Below are 23,830 nucleotides of genomic sequence, written 5' to 3' on the forward strand. Positions count from 1 at the left end.
AATCTTTTTAAACCTAACTATTTTGTACCCTATCCGTGAAATTCTCTAGCCGTAAAGGCCATCTCTCCCAGGTTTTCTGCAACCATGATGCGCGCGCATGCTGAATGTTTACAAACCTATAATTGGTCTATTAGTATTGCTTATAGATGTAGTTAGGAAAAAAACAAACCCTTAAAGGAACACTCCACTATTTTTGAAAATAGGCTCATTTTCCAACTCCCCTAGAGTTAAACAGTTGAGTTTTACCATTTTCTAATCCATTCAGCCGATCTCCGGGTCTGGCGGTAGCACTTTTAGCTGTAGCTTAGCATAGATCATTGAATCTGATTAGACCGTTAGCATTTCGCTCAAAAATGACCGAAGAGTTTCTATATTTTTCCCATTTAAAACTTGACTCTTCTGTAGTTACATCGTGTACTAAAACTGACGGAAAATGAAAAGTTGCGATTTTCTAGGCCGATATGGCTAGGAACTATACTCTCATTCCGGCGTAATAATCAAGGTACTTTGCTGCCGTACCATGGGTGCAGCAGGCGCAATGATATTACGCAGCGCCTGAAAATAGTCCCCAGCTCGCTCCCTGTGCAAGCAGGTGGTCACGTTGGTTATGTTGGCGGAAGTTAGCCTATTTTCAGGCGCAACTTTTCATTTTCCATCGGTCTTAGTACACGATGTAACTACAGAAGAGTCAAGTTTTAAATAGGAAAAATATAGAAACTCTTTGGTCATTTTTGAGCGAGATGCTAACGGTCTAATCAGATTCAATGATCTATGCTAAGCTACAGCTAAAAGTGCTACCGCCAGACCCGGAGATCGGCTGAATGGATTCGAAAATGGTAAAACCCAACTGTTTAACTCTAGGGGAGCCTATTTTCAAACCCAGAAATGAAAAATCTCTCATCACTTACTCACCCTCTTGTCATCGCAGATGTACTGTATATGACTTACTTACTTCTTCGAGCACAGAGATTGTTTAGAAGAATAATTTATATCTCTGAATCCATGTAATGCAAGTGCGTGGGAGCCTCAAAAATAATGCAAAATGAACGCAATGGGAATCCATACAACTCCAGTTGATGAAATTGAAGCAAAACTATAGGTATGTGTGATAAAAATGCTATTATTTGAAACTTTCTAAAACATTTCGTCCATCAGAACATTGTAAAGTATGAGGGGCCGTACAAGCCATAATTCATTCTAGCACTTTCACACACTTACATTCTCCTTTCACATACATATATTCTCCTTTCACACACTTACATTCTCCTTTCACATACATACATTACTGGATTAAAGTAGATTTTAAATTATATTCATGAAAACTAACATTTACATTTTTAATAAAATAAATGCAGCTTTGGTGAGCATTAAAATATCTTGCCAACCCCAAACTTTTGGTTAGTAGTATATAATATATAAAATTATGTAATTTACTTACTAGAATTTATACAGTATAATACATTTGGTTGTTTTTCTCATGCACCATCTTTTTGTCCACCACAAATAATATTTTGGAAAATTTTAAAATATAATTTAATTTTTTTTCTTCTAACTCTTACAGTGTATGCGTGTCTTAATATATAAATTTTTCTATGTGGAAGGGACAAGTTTGCAGTTGTTTGTCAGTTAATTAAATATGCATTAACAAAAACATTTTTTTTTTAACAAAACGTTTTTATCGTATAAATTTAACAAGTAATGCATCTTTACGTTTCCCCAACATTGCAGGCTACCTTATTAAACATCACACAAAGCATGCATAATTTTTATATTTTTTCCCATTTCTGCTCAGTTACACAAGCGCGGTTCCACAAAGAGCAATGTACCCACCGCTGGCCGTTTGGGGCAGTATGAGATCAGAGGGCTGCTCCTGTGTTTCCTGCATATTGTAAGAACTTTGTCAGATGGTAAGCACACTTTGTTATTATCATGAAACACCAGCAGAATTATAGTCACGATTGTAGCTTTACTTTCAGATGAGCTCATTTCTTCCTGTAGCCACAGGCTCTCTTCTCCAACATTACTATTGTTCATACTGGTTTTTCAAAACTACTAGCAACCACCAAGAATTTTCTTTGCTACTAGCCAGGCAACCAAACAACCCCAAAGCGATGCCTTAGACACCACATAGACACCAAAGACAAGAAGCACACTATCAACCACCCACAGCATTGGGACATACAAGCACTATTCACACTGTCAACTTTATTTATACAGCGCATACAGATGCTGCTCCATCTGAAAGCACGTGATGGAGATTTACTACTACAGAACCAGCTTTACTGATGAGATGCGCAATGATGAACTACCTTGAACTGAAAATTGAGTGTTTACTTTTGTCCTTTTGCATTATTGACACACTATTTTCCTATTTAATCCTGTAAAGCTGCTTTGACACAATCTGTATTGTTAAAAGCGCTATATAAATAAAGGTGACTTGACTTCACGAATGAATGAATTGACGAATGCAGAACCGCAGTGGAGAGAGCAAAACAATACACTGGTCCCGAATTAGAAGTATAGAACAAGGATTTGTAAAGAAAAGTGTTTGAGGATTTCAATATGAACCAAGAGGAGACTGGTTTTCCTTTGCTGTGAACAAAACTTGGTTCTTACGAGACTAGCGTATTCTCACCGGAGCTTAAGCTACGTCTTGCGTCATCCGCTGGATGCCACGCTCTTGTGCATACAGCAGTTAACGGAAGCAAGAGATGACGTTTTTATAGTTTTAAATATGCATGTTTTTCTTACAAAAACGCATCGAATCGCTTCAGAAGGCCTTTATTAACCCCCTGGAGCCTTGTGGTGCACTTTTTATGATGGATGGATACACTTTTATTGGACTTAAAAATCTTAAACCCCATTCACTGCCATTATTAAGCTTGAAAGAGCCAGGATATTTTATTAATATAATGCCGATTTCGACATCATAGGTGTATAGGTCGTATACACCTATCATGGCTTGAGGGTGAGTAAATCATGTCATAATTTTCATTTTTGGGTGAACTATCCATTTAAATGATTTCGGAAAAGTATTATTTTTGGCCATTTGTCAAAGAACGTGGGAAGCCTGTGAGATCGGTTGTTGTCTTGTATTCTTGAGAATGTCACTGTGAACAGGAAGAGTTGAGCTATATTGCACTAATGCTTCTGTTTGTATGTTACTCAATGTCCTCCTGTAGATACTCTGATGACCTACTGGTCTAAAGTCAATCCACAAGACATCATGAACTTCCTCAGTCTGCTCGAGTGAGTGACGTACTAAGTTTCCCATGAGGTGTTGTACTTGTCTGACCAGTGTTGATCTAATTATTCACGTGTCTTTGTGTACACAATCTTGTGTAACTACACAATGAGACGGTAAAACACTGAAAAGTCTCGTATGCTATGAAAGAAACGGCACACTTGCAGAATGTTTCAGGTCCTGAAGATTGGAGGAAAATATAGAAGTTTGTTGCCAGAAAGTAAATCAGGACCCTCTCTTTAATCTTTATTTGGCTTTCTATCACATAATATACTAATTTTCAGTCTTCTCTGTCTGTAGGATCTGCATAGTCCAGTTCCGCTATTTGGGCAAGCGCAACATCAGCCGGTATGCATGATAGAGACTCAACAACGACAACATGTTTCCCATTTGAGAATTAGCCACAGATCACTCATATTTACATGAACCACAACTGAGACATGCTGCCTGCTATCTGTGTGTCATCAAAGCCAGATCTTTACATTTCATCATCCCCTGTGCTTTCAAATAAGCAGTGGTATATCATGATTAACATTGTTGTGGACAATACGGCTTTGTTTGTGTGCATTGTTTAGAAGCCTGGAGCCCTGGGTGTCGAAACTCTTCTCATCTGAGAGGAAGTCTCAGACCATGCCGGTGCTGCGAGGTCGAGGAAGCCTAATGCAAGCAAAGCTGCAGCAGTTTAGCACTATGGACACCTCATTAACCCTGAACATGGGTAATTGGTATACTCCTGTTATTTAATTTCCTTTCATTCTGTGAAAAATTGCATTATGCTACATGATTTTCATGGCTTTTCTGATTCTATAATGATATATTGTCCTCATTTGTAAGTCGCTTCGGATAAAAGCGTCTGCTAAATGACTAAATGTAAATGTAAATATATTATGCTATACTACAAAACAAAACGAAAGGTAACATATTGTAATGCAATGAACAAAATGAAACTAAAAAACTTTACCTAATTTAATATATCATAACAAAATCTTATGTAATGTAACAATATACCTATTTTTTTAAATAGTAGTTTGTAATATTTTAATAACAAGTGTGTTATACTCACCAAAGCTGCATTTATTTGATCAAATAAAATAAAAAATATTATATTATTTAAAAAAAAAATTTTTTAAATGTATATTTTAAAATGTAATTTATTCCTGTGATGCAAAGCTGAATTTTCAGCATCATTGCTCCAGTCTTCAGTGTCACATGATCCTTCAGAAATCATTCTAATATGCTATTTTGGTGCTCAAGAAACACCAAATTAGAAAAATAAGTTGTATTAATATTATCAATGTTGAAAGCAGTTCTGGTGCTTAATATTTTGTCGAAATCATGCTTAATTTTTTCAGGATTCTTTGAGGAGAGAGCTAAAAAATGTATTTATTTGAAATGGAAATCTTTTGTAACATTATAAATGTTACTATTGATCAATTTAATGCATTCTTGCTGAACAAAAGTACAAATAAATTGATTGATTAAATTGAAAATTACTGGCCCCAAACCTTTCAGCGGTAGTGTATAACAAGTTATTTTAGGAAAGTGTATTTGAACATCAAAAAATGACACAACAGTTTTAAGTTTCCTTTACCATATAGTCCTTAATTTCTTAACCGTAGCTGTATTTAATTTGTATTCTTAAATCTAGACTTATGACTACGATATTAACATGAAATTTTTTTTAATGTTTTTACGTTGCATTGTAATATTACCATGCATTTGTGTAATCTTGTATTTCAGCTGGAGGTTCCACAGAAGCAGAGATCAACCATCAGTGTCTGCTTGAGGGGAATATGTCGACAGAGGCCTGCCTTACCGTGCTGGATGTCCTCTCACTCTTCACTCAGAGCTTCAAGGTAATCACCAACACTTAAAGAAGAGGGAGTAACCTGCAGTTATTGTTATCATAGTGTTCATAATGAAGCGACTGGTTGGACAGGTTGATCCTTCCACAAACTGATAATGTAATTAATGGATCTTGACAGAATCAGCTGCTGGACAGTGATGGTCACAATGCTCTGATGACGAAGGTCTTTGACACGTACCTCACTTTACTGAAAGTCGGACAATCAGAAACAGCAATCAAACACATCTTTGCCTCTCTGCGAGCCTTTATCATCAAGGTGAGATCAACATATTTCTTTTACGAAAGGAATTGTTCTCTCAGAAAATTATTATTTGTGGTTCCCAACCCAAATGCAAAAGGTGCAGCTTTATTTTTTTACATTTTTAGCATACAGGTTTGGAACAAAGTAGGGCTGTGCAAAAAATCGAATGCGATTTTCATGCGCATCTCGTCAGCTCCTGTGATTAGTAGTAAATCTCCAGCACGTGCTTTCAGATGGAGCGGCATTTACTACACAGCCGTAGTTCACTGACAAGCTACACAAAATCGCAGGCGATTCATTCGATTTTTTTGCACAGCCCTAGAACAAAGGATAATGTTAATGGAAATAGTTTTTATTTTGGGTAAACTATAGGTTTAAAGAATGACCACAACCATCAAATGCAACAACATGAGATGTTTTCAAGATGTTTCAGAATTTCCTACTTGAACATGAATGTGTTTGTTTCTCGATCTATATATTTTAGTTCCAGGTTCCCCTTTTTAAGGGCCGTGTAACTCTGTGTGGTTCGCTGTGCTATGAAGTCTTGAAGTGCTGTATGTCTAAACAAAGTGTCCTACGTGGGGAAGCATCTGCCCTTCTATACTTGCTCATGAGGAACAATTTTGAGTACACCAAGAGGAAAAGCTTCCTGCGCATGCACTTACAGGTATATAATAACAATTTTAGCCACCTAATTAATCTAAGAAGACTATTATTTCACCTTACTAAACTTGTCCTTTTGTTTTTTTGCCTCTTTATTTTCCAACTGTAAACATGCACAAGCTATGAGCCCCAACTGTATTTTACTTGAAAAACAGTTGGGTGCCTGCCAAATCTAATGACAAATCTAACCTTTCTGTTCTTTGCTAATGTTGGACATTACAACTCCTATCTTGCTATCAGCACACTGCTGTATATCTTGGCCCATCATTTTAATGTTTTCTTGTCAAAAGTCAACTGTTGCGCTGTACTTTGCAGTAAAAGATCATTTGGATTTTGGGAAGGTGTTTTGTGTAAAACGGAGGAGTACCGTAAACCTAATGCTTTGAAATATGGGTGGTTACTGCAAGGCTGCATGTTTGAAGCACAAAAGTGTAGATTAATGAGCTTGCACCACTAAGTCCATGAGTATGATGCTTTAAAGGGGTCATATGATGCTGTTTTAAAGATCCTTATTTTGTGTATTTGGTATAACAGAATATGTTGACATGCTTTAATGTTCAAAAAACACATTATTTTTCAAATACTGTACATTATTGTAGGTCCTCTATGCCCCGCCTCTCTCAAACACATCGTTTTCAACAAAGCCCCTCCTTCCGACAAGCACAGTCTGCTCTGATTGGCCAGCTTACCCCGTGCATTGTGATTGGCCGAACACCACAAGCACGCATCAGAAATGTAACACCCCTTTCCATAATCGCGAGCTTCAGCTTTCAAAGTAAATATCAAGACCGTTAATAATGTCGTTAGTTTTACCATCAGTTCAAGCCCGAAAGAGGAACAGAGTCACGTGACAGACACAGTGATGATGCTCGTATGTATTTGCAGTACACAAGCCGCGATTAATAAAGCTGACTCCACTGTGATGTGACCCTGTCTTTCTCTCACGAACACACACAACGCGATACTCTACATGGCGCAAAACTCCTTAAATCTTTAAATCCTTAAATTATTAAGAAAACATACTTACAGTAGCTGATTCAGAATAAGACTCCAAAGAGAAAGGAAAACTTGAAATCGCATCATATGACCCCTTTAACCAATGATTCTTAATTGCATTTACTTCCAGAAGGCCAAATAAAGTGCTTTTGCTTTCGCACTGAAACACACAGCGTCTCCCTGACATGGCTGCATCAACACTACTGCATTCCTGAAACCACGCCTTCTTTATTTGCGTGCACATTTGGGTGGCATTATGCTAATATTTCCACATCGTGACGTAGAGATGTGGGGGCATGTTTGAATGAGGCGTTTTAGCCCGGTCTGGATTAGCCTTCTCTTTTAGATAGAATAAATCCTTTTGTGGGAGACTTTGAGCTTTGTAACTCTGCAGATCTTATACATGCACAAATAGCTACATAACACACTTAAGAAAAGGAAAAATAGAAATCGCATCATATGACCCCTTTAATGGGCATTTACAATTCATAACACATTAGTGTTTTTGCTGCAAAACCTTTACCGACATTGTACGTGCAAATTATTATTATTTTATTATGTCAGTGTTCTTAAATGATCAAAAATAATAGATCAAAGAGATAATAGGCTAAGAGGGTAACAGTATACTAAACTAGTATGTTGAGCAGATAAATATTTAATTTCACACACTATCTTTGTTTATCATTATAAGTAACATACATTTTAAATCCAGTTATAGTCTTATTAACTTTTGGACGACATATATCAAAAGTCATATTGTAATTAGGCACTGAATGGAGCACAAATTATATAATTATGAACATGAAACCTGCAGTAAAACTAATATAAGTTATATCATTTGATGGTGTCTGTAAACCTTTTATGTTTGTCTTAAAGGTACGACTCTCAGATAATTCTCTTGATGTGTTAACATGCAGTGGAGATCTAATGAAGGATCGCATGATTGAGTCAAGTATGTCTGGAGTCAGCTAATAAGAATGTGAGGGCAGTAACTAGAAATGTCAAATGATCCGCAGCTCTACATTGCTTGTAAGGGTGTTTTCACACTTTATGAAAACTCATAAACCTTATTTATAAAAAAATAAACACCCAGCTCTCTTTAATTTACACTATTCCTGATTTTGAAGAGTTAGATCTCTTTTTGGTCCACTTTAGTTTAGCGTATCGTGAGTGTGTATGTGTGTGTGTATGTTCAAAAAAACAAGTAAATAATTTTTTTCAGGATTCTTTGATGAATGGAAAATTTCAAAACCACAGCATTTATTTGAAACATACAGTATATTTTGTAAAAATGTGCTGTTAATTTGTTGACCAATTTAATGCATCCCTGCTGAATAAAAAAAAGAAAACATAAACATGACCCCAAACATTTGAATGGTAGTTTACAGGATTTAACAGTAAGACTGTTTAAATTCATCATGACGTTCATGTTTGTGTGTACTGACTTGCGTGCGATCTGGTGTGTGACAAGCTTCGATCATAAGCATTACTGTTTATCTGATATTACATAGACAGTCTTGGTGTCTTTGAATGTGTTCTTATCAAATGCATAAAAGGTTTGCTCAAGGTGCGTATGCGTGTGATACAGTCTGCATGGTGTAATAAAACCTCATAGTGCCAGGGAGACCGGTCAAGCCACATTCACTTGTTTGAACTTTAGCTAAATACCACTCTCTCACATGTCTTAAGGCATCTACATCATTTCTACTCGATGCAAAGCAACAACTTTATTTTTGAATCTATAATATACATTTCAGTTGCACCCTCATAAATAAAAACAAATTGTTAGTATTTTTTGCATTCATACTAAATTCACCATGCTTTTAGACCTATCTTCTATACCACAAACTGTTTTTTGTTTTTTTGGTTGCACTTTCGCGCCGTGAAACCTAATGTGCTGAATGAGGGCGTTCCTTTAGCTATTATTATTATAGAGTTTAGGCCTCAAGGGCTTTTAGTAAATGAACTCACTTTTCACACAACAGTCCAACAGTAAATATAAGGGTACATTTATACAGCAATGACATACATCTTGTGAATGGATGACCAAAACGCACAAAAAGTTTTCCTTTTTTAGTTAAAAACGGTGTCATGTAAACACACCGTAAAGCATCACGAGAAAACCTTGAACATTTTAGACATCAGTGAAATAAAATAGCTGACTCCTTTGTCTTGCCAAGGCAAATTTCATAGCTGGCAGTTAATGTCTCTACACACAATTAAATTATATTTTCATACTGGCTGTATTATTTTGCATAATACATTTGCATAAATTTCAGCTTAATGGATGATAAAAAATATTATGTTCACATATTAGATTTACCTTGATTTATCTTTGTTTTCTTCACTCTTCTTTTCTCAAATCTCAAGCATGAATTTCACTGACAATTTTGTCCCCTTGGTAAACAAGTACACTAACTTGTGCCTGTTCTTGTGTGACCCAAGAATGTATATTTTGTCTGTTTCCTCTCTGACCATTAGATCATCATCGCTGTGAGCCAGCTTATCGCTGATGTGGCGCTTACCGGCAGCTCACGTTTCCAGGAGTCACTGTCCATCATCAACAACTTTGCCAACAGTGATAAAGCCATGAAGGTGCAGTAGAGAATGCAAGCTGGAATCTGCACTCATTTATTTATTTCAAAATACCTCATTAATTATTTTACATTAAGGGGCTGTTTATGGGTGGTAAATATCCCCAAAACTCTTTGAAATCAATTACAAAACAAAGCATATTTTTCATAATTTATTTATACATGTAGTTGTTTTTGTAAAGAAATATGTAGCTTTGGAGCTGCTGCTATGACACTGTAGAAAAGTTTCCAGTGTGAATACTCTCGCAAGTCTGCATTGACGATGTAGTTACGCTGATGTGAAGCTAGCATGAAGCTCAAGCTTGCAGTGTGAAACACGCATAAGAATCAAGCATTTCAGAGAGCTGTGTAATAAATGGCGGATGTCATGTTCTAAATACAGGAAATCATATTTTTTCAATGTAATTTCAAAAAACCACAACCCCACACTACTGTCCCACCACTTTTTGAAACAAACCCATTCACACACAAAGAACACATTGTTGAGCTCCAAAAACACCAAAATGCAGTGGAAGAAGACTGAGTGGTCTTGAGACCTTTTTTGAAAGTTCAGCATTGTTAAAGAATTAGTTCACTTCCAGAATAAACATTTACTGACAAGTTACTCACTCCCAAGTCATTCAAGCAGTCATTCAGTTTACAGCAGAGCCCAGGATCTGTCTATATACATAAGATACAAAAAAAATTATAATAATAATAGACTAAATAATAGACTTAATAACAATAAAGGTTGTGTGACAGAAAAGTAAAACTATGATCAAAACAATACTAGTGAGTACATCTCAGGATTTCAAGACATCTGATAAAGTATGTCTATGTTTTTTCAGTTGAAAAGAAATTAAGGTTTTTGAGGAAAACATTTTTCTCCATATAGTGGACTTCAATAGCAGCCAATGGGTCGAAGTTCCAAATTACAGTTTCAATGCAGCTTCAAAGGGCTCTTCACGATCCCAGCTGAGGAATATGGGTCTTACCTAGCAAAACGGTCGGTCATTTATATATTAAAATTTATATACTTTTTAACCATAAATGCTTATCTTGCACTAACTCGACCTCGCGCATTATGTAGTTACATTGCAAAGGTCACGTGTGACATAGGCGGAAGTACAAAAACGGTGTTTACAAAGCGAATGTGCAAAGAAAGTCAAACGCTCTTTACAAAAACAGGTAAAACAACAATGTGGGGCTATTTTGAAGTTGGAGGAGAAAATCAGATAGAGTTTTCCCTCCCCTACCTTTTTGAACCAAAGTACACCGATGAAGAACTAACCAGGTGTAACTTTTCCAATGTGATTACGAAATGCGTGAAGTCGTGCGTGCACATCACAGAGCTAGTGCAAGACGAGCATTTGAGGTTAAAAAGTATATACATTTTTGTTTTTTTTTCTTTTTAGAAAATGATCGATTGTTTCATTTGATAAGACCCTTATTGCTCAGCTGGGATCGTGTAGAGCCCTTTGAAGCCCATTTGGACCTTTAACCCATTGGCCCCCATTGAAGTCCACTATATGGAGAAAAATCCTGGAATGTTTTCCTCAGTAACCTTAAAGGGGTGGTTGACTGTTTTTTTCTAGTCTTGATTGTGTTTATGGGGTGCAGTCTAACATGTGTTAATGCTTCGTTTAAAAAAAAAAAACTCACATAATTTACCTTTATTCTACACCACTCTGTCCCTTCTAATATGAACGCTCTGGTGATTTCCTGGTTTGATGAAGCCCCTCCCTCAGAAATATGCAATACGAGGAACAGGATTAAGAACCGCTGCTTTTGAACATTGATTTTGAAACTTGAAGCCATTATAATTGTTAGAAGATAGAATCTCGATTCATATATGAATACATTTTTTCTGTGCACCCCTAGTTTTGACGGCATGGAAACAACTCTTCCTCTTCTCTAAAGCAGCACAACATGGCCCCTTTATGTAAATTTCAGGGTTTGTGACGTCACAAACCCGGGAAGTAACTCGTTGTAGTCCCTACCAGCCGTATTTGTAGGCATTAATCTGCCCGAATTTTAAAAGGCGATATCTCAGTTTGCATTGAACTTTCAGTCTATATCGTAACTTTGCAGATATTGTTTATGCTCAAACAGCAACATTACACACTAACTAACGTTAAAAAAGTGAAATCGCAATCAACCACCCCTTTAATTTATTTTCAACTGAAGAAGACATGAACATCTTGGATGACACGGGGGTGAGTAAATTATTAGGAAACTTTGGAAGTGAACTAATCATTTAAAAGATTATAATACAGTCTTCATGAATTTACATGCAAGTCATTCTTGTGAGATGTAGAAAACGCTGCAAGACATGGTGTCAAAATTTAAAAAAAAATAGCACAGAGGAATGTGACTGTGCCAAAATGCCTTGCACAGTATTTTTGCTTCTCTTGGCAAATATTTGTTAACATTTGGAATCTATATATCTCCCCAGACCACCACGTTTCCATCTGAAGTGAAGGGTCTGATGATGAGAATTCGTACGGTTTTGATGGCCACTGCTCAGATGCGTGAGCACGAAAAAGACCCAGAAATGCTGCTCGACCTACAGTACAGTCTCGCCCGCTCATACGCCAGCACTCCAGAGCTCCGGCGGACCTGGCTGGACAGCATGGCACGAGCACACAGCAAGAATGGAGACTTCTCTGAGGTGTGTTATTTTGAGCATGTGATGCAGTGTTGTTTTGTTGGTACAGGTGCATTGGAAAGGCTCCATGTCAACTTGTTTTGGCCTCAACCCATTCTGCATGGATGAAATTAGATGCTTGCTCAGTCATAATGCCTGTAGGCCATTTTTAAGCCCCACCTCACCCTGAAGCTGTAAGTATACACTGAATGTCATTCTGCACACGGGCTGCCGATCATATCATGTGCATTACGGTGGAAATTTCAGAGGATACACAATCTTAGTTTTTCAGCTGTTTATCATAATATGTAATACATTGTTTCATTCAGTTTTAAATTTTATTACCAATAAATTTGCATCGGTTAATATAAAAACCAAATGATAGGTTTTTTTTTAAAACCATCAGCTTCTATTCTTGATGTAAGCATTTTTCTGGTACAGTCTAATTGATCTATTGATACATTTTAAAAAATAAATTTCATTTTACTTTTATAGAAGGCATTGAAAAACTAACTTTAAGTCTATAGACAGAATATTACAAGGGCACAATATATGTTGTCAGACTTTAATACATTATTAGGCTGTATGCACTTCATCTTCTGATGCATTTGCAAAATTTTTTGTTTAAATTTTTTTTTAAACTGAAGTATTTTCACCTTTCCCTATTTTTGTTTTGAACCGCCTGTTTGGAGATTTCAGCTGCATCACATAAATCGGTTATATTTTATGGCCGTAATTAATGGTGAGCAACCCTCTGGAAACCACCTCCTGGTAGTAACGTTTAGGTTATCCTTTAAACACGCTTTGTAATTGCACCTGTCACGGCCTTTGCCTGACTGAACACGGGTCAAACATTAATCATTTAACAACAGTTCACAAGAGACGTTCAGTGCTGTTTAACTTTTTCTGTTTACATGATTTTTGAATTATTTAATAATTGGGCTGGTAACACTTTACTTGAAGGGGTGTGCATAAGACTGACATGACACCTTCATAATCATGGCATGACACATGTCATGAATATGAAGGAGGTTTTATGCATGTTTATGACAACTGTCATTAAGTGTCATTCGCTCAGTTGTGTCATTTTTAATGCAAATATGACATTATTTGACCTAACCCTACCCCTACCCTTACCACTAACCATAGCCCATAGCAAAGACATCTCAAACAATGTCATCTTTGCATTAAAAATTACATAACTGAGCGAATGACACTTAATGACAGTTGTCATAAACATGCATAAAAACCCTTCATATTCATGACATGTGTCATGTCATGATTATGTAGGTGTCATGTCAGTCTTATGCACACCCCTTCAAGTAAAGTGTAACCATTGGGCTTAATCTGTTCCGTACTCTTCTGATATGTTTAGGTTAGCAGCAGTGTTTGATTCATGATCATGTAAACATATCCCCCACAGAATAAAAACAGGAACTGAATTGGAGTAAAGGTCACTTCCTTGCCAGCATTCTCTAACATTTCTATTTTAGTCGCATACAGGCAGTGGTGGAAAGAGTACTGAAAAAATATACTCAAGTAATAGTACCATTACCTTCCAAAAAATGTAGTGTGAGTAGAGTAAAAGTACTTGTCCAAAAAACGACTTGAGGAAGAGTAAAATAGTAACCTATTTAAAAGTACTCATGAGTATTGAGTAGTGAGTACTTAAGTCCAGAATTTTGCGACCTTAGAGAGCGTGATGGATTGTAGCGTGGTAGTCCAATATAAGTTTGAAATGTGTTGATGGATTTGTTTCTTACCAACGTACAGCTTTTTGCTTCACAAGACATTAACTGATGGACTGGAGTCATGTGGATTAATGTGATGTTTTTATCAGCTCTCATTCTGACGGCACCCATTCACTGCAGAGGATCTATTGGTGAGCAAGTGATGTAAGGGTAAATTTCTCCAAATCTGTTCCTATGAAAAAACAAACTCATCCACATCTTGGATGGCATTTTCAGCCAGTTTTGTGTGAACCTTATTTTTTCTGCTCTTGTATTTTCACAGGCTGCTATGTGTAATGTTCATGTTGCTGCATTGGTGGCAGAGTATTTGCACAGGAAAAGTAAGTTTGCAAAGGTTTCTTTACTTTCAACAAAGGTTTCGTGCTCATTTATTTGGCTAAAATATTTCTTCCTTAGATGATGTGTCCTAATGATCATCAATAACTGTATTTTACACAAAAACAATAAATACCTGTGGCTCATGTAATTTCCCTCATTTTCCCCATGCAAATAATGGTCTTGTTCAGGACAAACACTTTACTATCCTAGTCCTAATTTGTGGTGCACAATGCAAATGGCAATGCAAAGTCTCAGACAATGTGTCTGAAGTATTGTGGATAGCATTTTAAACCGGTTTCGTTCTCTTCCATTTTTATTTTAAATAAAGCATTCATTAACACAAAATGTCCGTTTTACAAAAAACGTTTTTTTTTCTCCCCAATTAAATTGCAAACAGATTTTATTAACTGCTAGCAGTTTAGAGGTTTGCCACCCTAAACTTCTATGACGTGAAACTAAAAGAATGTCACAGGTCCCACAAATTTACATAACTAGAAACCAGAGATAAAAATGGCATTGTGTAAAGGACTGCTGTATATTTCTCAGAAGTCATGTGTTGGTAACAGTGATGCAGTTATTTTATAATCCTACTCATCAGGTTTTCATGAGTAATCTTTAATAATGCAATAGCTTATGAACCGTGGTCCCAAACTGTATTTATACACACACAAGAAAAAAGCATGGTAAGTTAAAAATTTGTTAATGTCAGACCTTCTTTGACGCCTTTATTTTAATGAAGCATGGCACAAGCACACTTTTCAAGCAAAACAATTGACAATTTTATTAGATTTAAATGATAAACTGCCTGTAGTTGTACTGTCTTGTACTTTTGATTCATACCGTATGTGTTGAATACAGTATTTTGCTAGTTTTAATATAGGGGCGTATATTCTGCTGTCTTATTGTATCAGAGCTGTTCCCAAGTGGACTGGCAGCTTTTAAGAAGATCACCCAGAACATCGATGAAGAAGGAGCTATGAAAGAAGACATGGGGATGCAAGATGTGTACTACACTGAGGTAAACCACGCCGACAGACCGAACACATAAAAGACCGTACCAGGAATATGTTTGACGAACAAGTCAAAAGATGCTTTTGTGAAAGTTCAGTTGTACTTGTGTGACAGGATGTCCTTGTAGAGCAGTTGGAGGTGTGTGTGGAAGGTCTATGGAAAGCCGAGAGGTTTGAGCTCATAACACACATTGCGAGACTCATCATTCCAGTTTACGAGAAGCGGCACGAGTTTGAGGTGAGAAACAATGCAATGCAGATTCAAGAAATGTGCTCATTTTCCTTTGGCAAGTGCTAGTTGCCCAATTCTTTTCTTACACAATGCTGTGACTATAAGACTTTGTGGCACCTCCTTACTCAATAACGAAACTCTTAGAAAACATAAGCACACTCTGATCAGGCGTAAAAGGAATAAAGTAGCTCAGTCGGGCGGTGAGGGCATTATCAGTCATTATGAACACAACCTTGATCTGTTTCACTTTCACTTCTCAGTTAATGTGGAAAAATTAGGAGTATGATTTCTGAATGAGGTATGAAAAAATCCCCTACATATCTAGGGACCAGAATATCATAGATACCTAAAAGTACTATTCATGTACTTTTATAGCATTTATTAACATTTGAAAATTATATTGAAAATATATTTTTGGTAATTGTATGTACTTTTGTAATTTTTCTTTTAATGTTTATATTTAGCTTTAATGTATTTTTTATTTCAATTGTAGTAATTTTAGTACTGCAACTTGAACAGATTTAAGTTAGCTGCCAATGCAACATTTGTCATTTTCATTTATTTTAGTTTTATTTCAGTTGTTGAAATTGTTATAACTTCTGCGTTTAATACTTTTTAGTTTTAGTTAATGATAACAGCACTGCATGCTAGTAAGCACAGCGCACAGCAACCTCATAGCAATGACTTGGCAAACACTTGTTTGCATAAAACCACACAATTTGTAAATGTAAGAATCCTTCTGTGAAGTGATTAAGAGACGCTGTCCTCTGCCTTCTATAGCCACTGTTTGGAAAGCCATCCGTAAACAAACTCTTCCACATGGAAAGTTTACCACAGTGCCAGCGCTATCGTGAGAATTTTGATCCTTCCAGAAGTCTGTCCTTTGTTTAAAACCGTTTCCACCAACAGACATGCATGCAAATCATACACTTGGTTGCACCATCTTAAGTTGTCTCACTCCATTAAATAACAACAGAAATGTGTGATAGTCATTGCACAGCTTTTTATGGAATTTCTTTAAATTAAATGTTGTTAAATGATTGATCATGTTCTGTAATTGGCGTTAGTAAATGTAAAAAAAAAAGTCATCCGTTAAAAAACTGGTCTATATATTATGCTAACAAAGGTGAACAAATAAAAAAAACGTGTTTCTTTTGTGCCTTTGTTTTGTGCAAATAAATTAGCAGCTTCCTAGTCATTATTTCAACTGGTTTTAATTATTGACATTTTTTGTATTTTATTATATTTCATTTGATTTTCCATATTGTCGTTCAAAAGATTGTGGTAGGTGACTTTTAAATGTTTTTTGAAAGACGCCTGCATTTATTTGATCAAAAATACAGTAAAAACAGTCATATTGTGATTTTTTCAAATGTTTTTTTATTTAATATAACTGTTTTCTATTGTAATATAAATTTTAAATGTTTTTTTTTTTTCCTGTGATGGCAAAGCTGAAATTTCAGCATCATTACTTCAGTCTTCAGTGTCACATGATCCTTCAGAAATCATTCTAATATGCTGATTTGCTGCTCAAGAAACATTCCTTATTATCAGTTTGAAAATAATATTTTTGTGTAAACTGAGATGCATTTTTCAGGATTCTTTGATGAATAGAAATGTCAAATGTTATTTATTTTGTATTTTTATTTATTTATTTATTTATTTTTGGATCTCAGGGCTTCTTTGAAGAAGAGGATGGAAAAGAATACATCTACAAAGAGCCAAAGCTCACAAGCCTGCCTGAAATTTCCCATCGGCTCATAGGTCTCTACGGAGAAAAGTTTGGAGCTGAGAATGTCAAAATCATCCAAGACTCCAACAAAGTAAGAAATCACAATATTTCTGTTTAACTCTCCAGCTTCCTGTGTTGTGCTAAAATTACCGTGAAGAGCAGCTCATCTGACTCCTCTTCCAGGAAAAACTTGTTTATGTAAAGCTCAAACAAATGTCTAGCTTGCAGTCTTTGCATGTTTTTGAGTATTTAAATTCAAAACTACTAAGCATTATCTTTATTTTTTCTTTTCCAAGTTTCATAGTGAACCATCTCACTTTCCTTAAATAACCGAAACTACACACAAACTTGCTCATCTTACCCACAGGTTAACCAGAAAGATCTGGATCCGAAGTTTGCGTATATTCAGGTCACATTTGTCAAGCCCTATTTTGATGAGAAAGAACTGGCTGAGAGGAAGACAGACTTCGAAAAGTCCCACAACATTCAGCGTTTTGTCTTCGAGACTCCATTCACACTAACGGGAAAGAAACAAGGAGGGGTTGAGGAACAGTGCAAGCGGCGAACGATACTTACCAGTAAGTATGCAGACCGCAGGAGATCTGGCATTGCTCCAAGTACATCATCTGAGATCTGAACCATTTTTGCAACTCGTACATCAACTCTGCATTGTGTACAATCCACTTCACCTTTTAGTGCTTCAAGGAATAGTTCACCCCAAAATGAAACTTTGCTGAAAATGTACTTCTCTTCAGGCTATCCAAGATGTAGATGAGTTTGTTTCTTCATCGGAACAGATTTGGAGAAATTTAATTTGCATTCCATCACTTGCTCACCAATGGATCCTCTGCAGTGAATGGGTGCCGTCAGAATGAGAGTCCAAACAGCTGATAAAAACATCGCAATAATCCACAAGTAACCCACACAACTCCAGCCCATCAATGAATGCACTGTGAACTGAAAAGCTGCATGTTTGTAGAAAACAAATCTATCATTAAGGTGTTTTTAACTTCAAACCAAAATAGGAGTCCATAATCCATAATAATACTAGTCCATTCTCCTCTCATATCCAAACCCTCCAACATTTCTGTCAGGACCACTATCGTCAAAGATGATTGACAATTAGCATACAGTTTAAATTGGCGGTATGGTTCCGTTCTGGGCAAGAACTCCCTGCGCATCTACGCAGCCTAGCATGGATGAGAGCAGGGAGAGCAGCGATAACCCCCCCAGGGTAAACAGAACAGATCCAACATAAATGTATTGCAGATATCGTTAAAGTTCAATAATGTTATGTACACATTTTAGAATTAGTCTGATTCAAAGGAGAATCAGAAGGCTGAATCCTGACTGACAGAGGAGGAGCTGGGGATGGAGGAGGGTAATTAGCTATTGAGCAATGCGAAAACTGCTGATAATACTGAGGGACCTTATATATGAATGCTTAGATAGGTGTCGTATTCCCATAGGTTGATGGGGATCAGCTGAGAGTCAGCTGATGCGAGCTTGACTAACGTGACCTGCCAGAACTAACGCTACGCTTGACATTTGTTTAGAACAGTTATAGACTGTTTTTGCTTGTAAACAGTGCTTGATCTGTGCTTATTTCTCTCCTGAGTCAGATGAGATTACTTTTCCAGTCGAGAAAGCAATATTATGGGTACAGGACTTTTGGGTACATTTTAGCCAGAAGCAACAGTTTAAACTAAAAAAAAAAAAAAAGGTCTCAGTGATGGATTTGTTTCATAAAAACAAGCAGCTTTTTGCTTCACAAGAAATGAATTGATGGACTGGAGTGGTGTGGATTACTTTTTTGTAATGTTTTTATCAGCTGTTTAAACTCTCATTCTGATTCTCTTAACTGAACAACTAGTCATTAATGACGTTTAAACGCATATCAGCCTTCTGAGCAGAAACAAAACCGTGCATCTCTGAGTGGTGGTTTAGTCAACATTTCAAAACTCGGAAGCATCTCTATGGTTACCATTGTGTCAATCATCACAATTTCAGAAGTGACTTACGTTTCATACACCCATGGAATGAGCATTTATGGTATTCACTCTCACATTTAAATGTGGTTGTCATTCCTGAAAACTTAGTGTGTACGTGGCCCTTATTGTGTGAACAGGCGAATGCTTGTAAACATTTACATGCTAGTTGCATTATTCATCATCATAACACAAAAAAATGTCATGTGTTCAATACTGTGTAACATTGGTTTAATAATTGATGAAACAAAAAAAAAGCGTTTTCCACATACAATGGCAATGACATGTTCCCCATGGGCCAAAACGTGTCTATTCTACAAACTGGCACGCACTTGAGTGACAACTTTTGTGAGCAATCTCAAAATATCATTTAGATAAAGACTCTTTTCAGACGGCTTCTTCAAACAGTCAATATTGACGACAGCAGGTGTGTGGCTAGCTGTGAACTCGCAGGCTGTAATTGGCAGTCAGTCACAGATGAAAAATTGGATATGCCACTATCAGATCATGATCGCTATCTTTTAGAATAGAATAGAATATGCCTTTATTGTCATTGTATTTTTCTGTATACAACGAAATTAGGAGCACTACTCCTGACTGGTGTTAGAAAAACAAACATATAACCACAGACAATAAAGACTGTACAGTACAATTTTACAAGTAAATACAACAAGTGACTGAGTCCTGATATTCACATTGAGCAATCCGAGTAAAGTGACCATTTATAGTATTGCACATTGGCCTTCACCTTGATATGCACAGTAAGTTTATACAAAAGTACAATTTAAATGGAATGAGTAACTGTGGTGATTTAGTGACTAGAGATAGTATTTCACATTGACATATAGTGTATATTATTGCACATGTATTATTGCACCTTTACTGCAGATATAGTGTTCTTTTGTTTTGATGATGTTGTTTGTGTTCAGGATCAAAAGAATATTGTTTTGTTGACTGCGTGTGTGTGTGTGTGTGTGTGTGTGTGTTTGCATGTTGTTTGTGTCTACAGCTGCCAACACATTTCCCTATGTAAAGAAGCGCATCAAGGCAGTGGGAGATAAGCACTTGGAACTGAAGCCGATTGATGTAGCAATAGATGAGATGAAAGAGAGGAGCGCTGAACTCGTTAAGCTCTGCTCTAATCAGGAGGTTAACATGATCACACTTCAACTCAAACTCCAAGGCTGTGTTAGTGTGCAGGTACTAGTATGCATTACACACCCGGGACCTGTTAGCACACTGCTGTTCAAAACTGTGGGGTTTTTAAAGAAATGAATACTTTCATTCAAAAAGAAAGCATTGAACTGATTGATCAATAGTGACAGTAAAGAGATTTATATATTACAAAAGATTTCTATTTCAAATAAACGATCTTTTGAGCTTTTTACTCATCAAAGAATCCTGAAAAGATCATTGTTTCCACAAAATATTAAAGGGGTCATATGATGCAATTTCAATTTTTCCTTTCTCTTTGGAGTGTTACAAGCTCTTGGTGCATAAAGAAGATCTGTAAAGTTGCAAAGACTAAAGTCTCAAATCCAAAGAGATATTCTTTATAAAAGTTAAGAGTCAGCCACGCCTACCTAAAACGCCTCGTTCTAACACGCCCCCACATATCTACATCACGATGTGGAGATTTGCATAACGCCGCCCAAATGTTCACGCAAAGAAAGAAGGCGTAACTTTTATTCTCGCTGTAGTATTGTTGCCGCCGCCGCTTCTTTCTACTTTCTTCTTTTTATTTCATTACACCAAATAATGTTATTTTTAGCAGCGTCATATGACCCCTTTAAACAACTGTTTACAACTTTGATAAAAATAGAAGGTGTGTTTTGAGCAGCAAATCAGCATATTAAATTATTTATGATTTCTGAAGGATCGTGTGACACTGAAGACTGGAGTAATGATGCTGAAAATTCAGCTTTGTATCACAGGAATAAATTATACTTTAAAATATATTAACATAGCAACAGTTAATTGAAATTTGTAATATTATTTCACAGTATTACGGTTTTTACTGTATTTTTGATCAAATAACGCAATAAATGCATCAATATCATGAGATACAGAACAATGTTTAGTGACTCAAGCAAAGCCTAATTTAGGAATATCAAGATTTTTGTGTGACATTATTTTCATGACAGTTAACCACATTTCTCTTTACTATAATGCAAGAAATCTCATTCTCATAAATGTACTATGAAAAACTATTAATAATAATGATTTTATTATCTACAGTATGTTTCTAAATAAGGGTAGTATTTGTTATACTGCCTCAAGTTTAATCTGGTTTAATATAATGTGGGGGAAAAGCTGATTTAATTGAAAAAAAGCCCCATGGCATTACAATCAATTGACAATCAAATTGTAAAAAAGTTAATTTTAAAAACTCAAAAGTAACAGTATTACAGTTTTAAAAACCTGTAATGAAATGTTTATTTAAATATTTATATTTTAATTTAAACAGAATGAGCTGTTTTTACATTATGCCTCTACAATGAACAGGATATTTTGAAATGCTTTTTCTTCAGTCTTGACTCCAGTGAATTATAGACACACACATGTTGATTGACACAACGTCAATAAAGGCAATTACATGCAAGACAAATTTTCCCTCATGCAAAACTAAATTCCTGTTAACCTGTAATGAGACAAAAAAAAAATTGTTGCATTTTTGTTTTAATATGACCACATTTTGAGTGTATCAAAATATTCTTGTGCATTGTAAACACAGTCGCTGAGCAGTCTCCTGTTTTTACATTATGCCTCTACAATGAACAGGATATTTTGAAATGCTTTTTCTTCAGTCTTGACTCCAGTGAATTATAGACACACACATGTTGATTGACACAACGTCAATAAAGGCAATTACATGCAAGACAAATTTTCCCTCATGCAAAACAAAATTCCTGTTAACCTGTAATGAGACAAAAAAAATTGTTGCATTTTTGTTTTAATATGACCACATTTTGAGTGTATCAAAATATTCTTGTGCATTGTAAACACAGTCGCTGAGCAGTCTTTTCATTGATAATGATTTGCAGGCAATCACTTCATGCATCTTATACTGTTTTTGGGCTTCTAGGTGAACGCAGGACCGATGGCCTATGCCCGAGCTTTTCTGGATGAATCCAAATCTGGTCAATCCAGTAAAAAAGTTAAGGAGCTCAAGGAAATATTCAGGTATGTGGTGTTCAGGTATGCTGGTACTACTTCCGCAGTTTGTTGAACTTAGAAAGGGAACAGATACCTATGTGGCTACATAACTACAAAAGGCATGGTTTGGTAAAACAACAGTTACAAGGAACCTTGCCACACACATAGACACATGGTTTCTGAAGTAGGATACATATGTGAACAATCAATACAAATAATATCTGTAATTCTCTGATCAGTGAGCTTAATATTATTTTGGTTTGTTTTCTGTGAGATTTTCTACTTTTGCCTATCATAAAACACTATTGGCTCATCTGGTAAAGTCTTAAGTCATCTGATAAGCTTTCTTCATGAGAACTTAAAGGTCAAGAGAATAGTAATTCTACTAAAAATAGCTGAAAGGGGCCATGTTCAGGAAGCAATCAACTGCAGTCCCTGTTTATTCAACAGCATGTATCAACTTGCTATGCTGCAGGAATGTATTGGTTATCATACCAAGGCATCTTATTCTTGTAAATGGTATTTGTGTTTATAGCACTCGCAATGACATTTATATGACAGTTTTATTTTTTTTGTTTTTTAAATAAATACATGTGCATTTTCCACCCTATAAAATTGTCAACCTAAATCAAACAAATCTTTTGCATTTAACTACTTGCTACACATAACATGTTAGCATGTTAAAACTAATTATATGAACACACACACTGTAACAATATATACAGTGGTGTGAAAAAGTGTTGGCCCCCTTCCTGATTTCGTATTTTTTTGCATGTTTATCACACTTTAATGTTTCAGATCATCAAACAAATTTAAATATTAGTAAAAGATAACACAAGTGAACACAACATGCAGTTTTTAAATGAAGGTTTTTATTATTAAAGGAAAACAAAATCCAAAACTACATGGCCCTGTGTGAAAAAGTGTTTGCCCCCTAAACCTAATAACTGGTTGGGCCACCCTTAGCAGCAACAACTGCAATCAAGCGTTTGCGATAACTTGCAATGGGTCTGTTACAGCGCTGTGGAGGAATTTTGGTCCACTCATCTATGCAGAATTGTTGTAATTCAGCCACATTGGAGGGTTTTCGAGCATGAACCGCCTTTTTAAGGTCATGCCACAGCATCTCAATAGGATTCAGGTCAGGACTTTGACTAGGCCACTCCAAAGTCTTCATTTTGTTTTTCTTCAGCCATTCAGAGGTGGACTTGCTGGTGTGTTTTGGATCATTGTCCTGCTGCAGAACCCAAGTTCGCTTCAGCTTGAGGTCACGAACAGATGGCCGGACATTCTCCTTCAGGATGTTTTGGTAAACAGCAGAATTCATGATTCCATTTATCACAGCAAGTCTTCCAGGTCCTGAAGCAGCAAAACAGCCCCAGACAATCACACTACCACCACCATATTTTACT

The 23,830-nt window shown here is 36.2% G+C and overlaps 1 protein-coding gene across 1 annotated transcript in view; it reads left to right on the top strand.

Annotated features, from left to right (window-relative positions):
* The window catches only part of LOC107548778 (dedicator of cytokinesis protein 11-like), an 86,165-nt gene that overhangs the window by 58,097 nt on the left and 4,238 nt on the right, over positions 1–23,830 (top strand). The window contains exons 29-44 of the mRNA XM_016229585.1: positions 1,793–1,907; positions 3,183–3,249; positions 3,545–3,592; positions 3,820–3,962; positions 4,985–5,100; positions 5,230–5,367; positions 5,837–6,019; positions 9,493–9,606; positions 12,040–12,255; positions 14,245–14,302; positions 15,212–15,318; positions 15,426–15,548; positions 17,219–17,365; positions 17,642–17,852; positions 20,272–20,462; positions 22,348–22,445. Coding sequence (XP_016085071.1) covers positions 1,793–1,907; positions 3,183–3,249; positions 3,545–3,592; positions 3,820–3,962; positions 4,985–5,100; positions 5,230–5,367; positions 5,837–6,019; positions 9,493–9,606; positions 12,040–12,255; positions 14,245–14,302; positions 15,212–15,318; positions 15,426–15,548; positions 17,219–17,365; positions 17,642–17,852; positions 20,272–20,462; positions 22,348–22,445 — 2,075 coding nt within the window. The remainder of the gene's footprint in view (positions 1–1,792; positions 1,908–3,182; positions 3,250–3,544; positions 3,593–3,819; positions 3,963–4,984; positions 5,101–5,229; positions 5,368–5,836; positions 6,020–9,492; positions 9,607–12,039; positions 12,256–14,244; positions 14,303–15,211; positions 15,319–15,425; positions 15,549–17,218; positions 17,366–17,641; positions 17,853–20,271; positions 20,463–22,347; positions 22,446–23,830) is intronic.

The sequence above is a fragment of the Sinocyclocheilus grahami genome, unplaced genomic scaffold (genome assembly GCF_001515645.1).
Source record: "Sinocyclocheilus grahami isolate Dianchi unplaced genomic scaffold, SAMN03320097.WGS_v1.1 scaffold355.1, whole genome shotgun sequence".
NCBI lineage: Eukaryota > Metazoa > Chordata > Actinopteri > Cypriniformes > Cyprinidae > Sinocyclocheilus > Sinocyclocheilus grahami.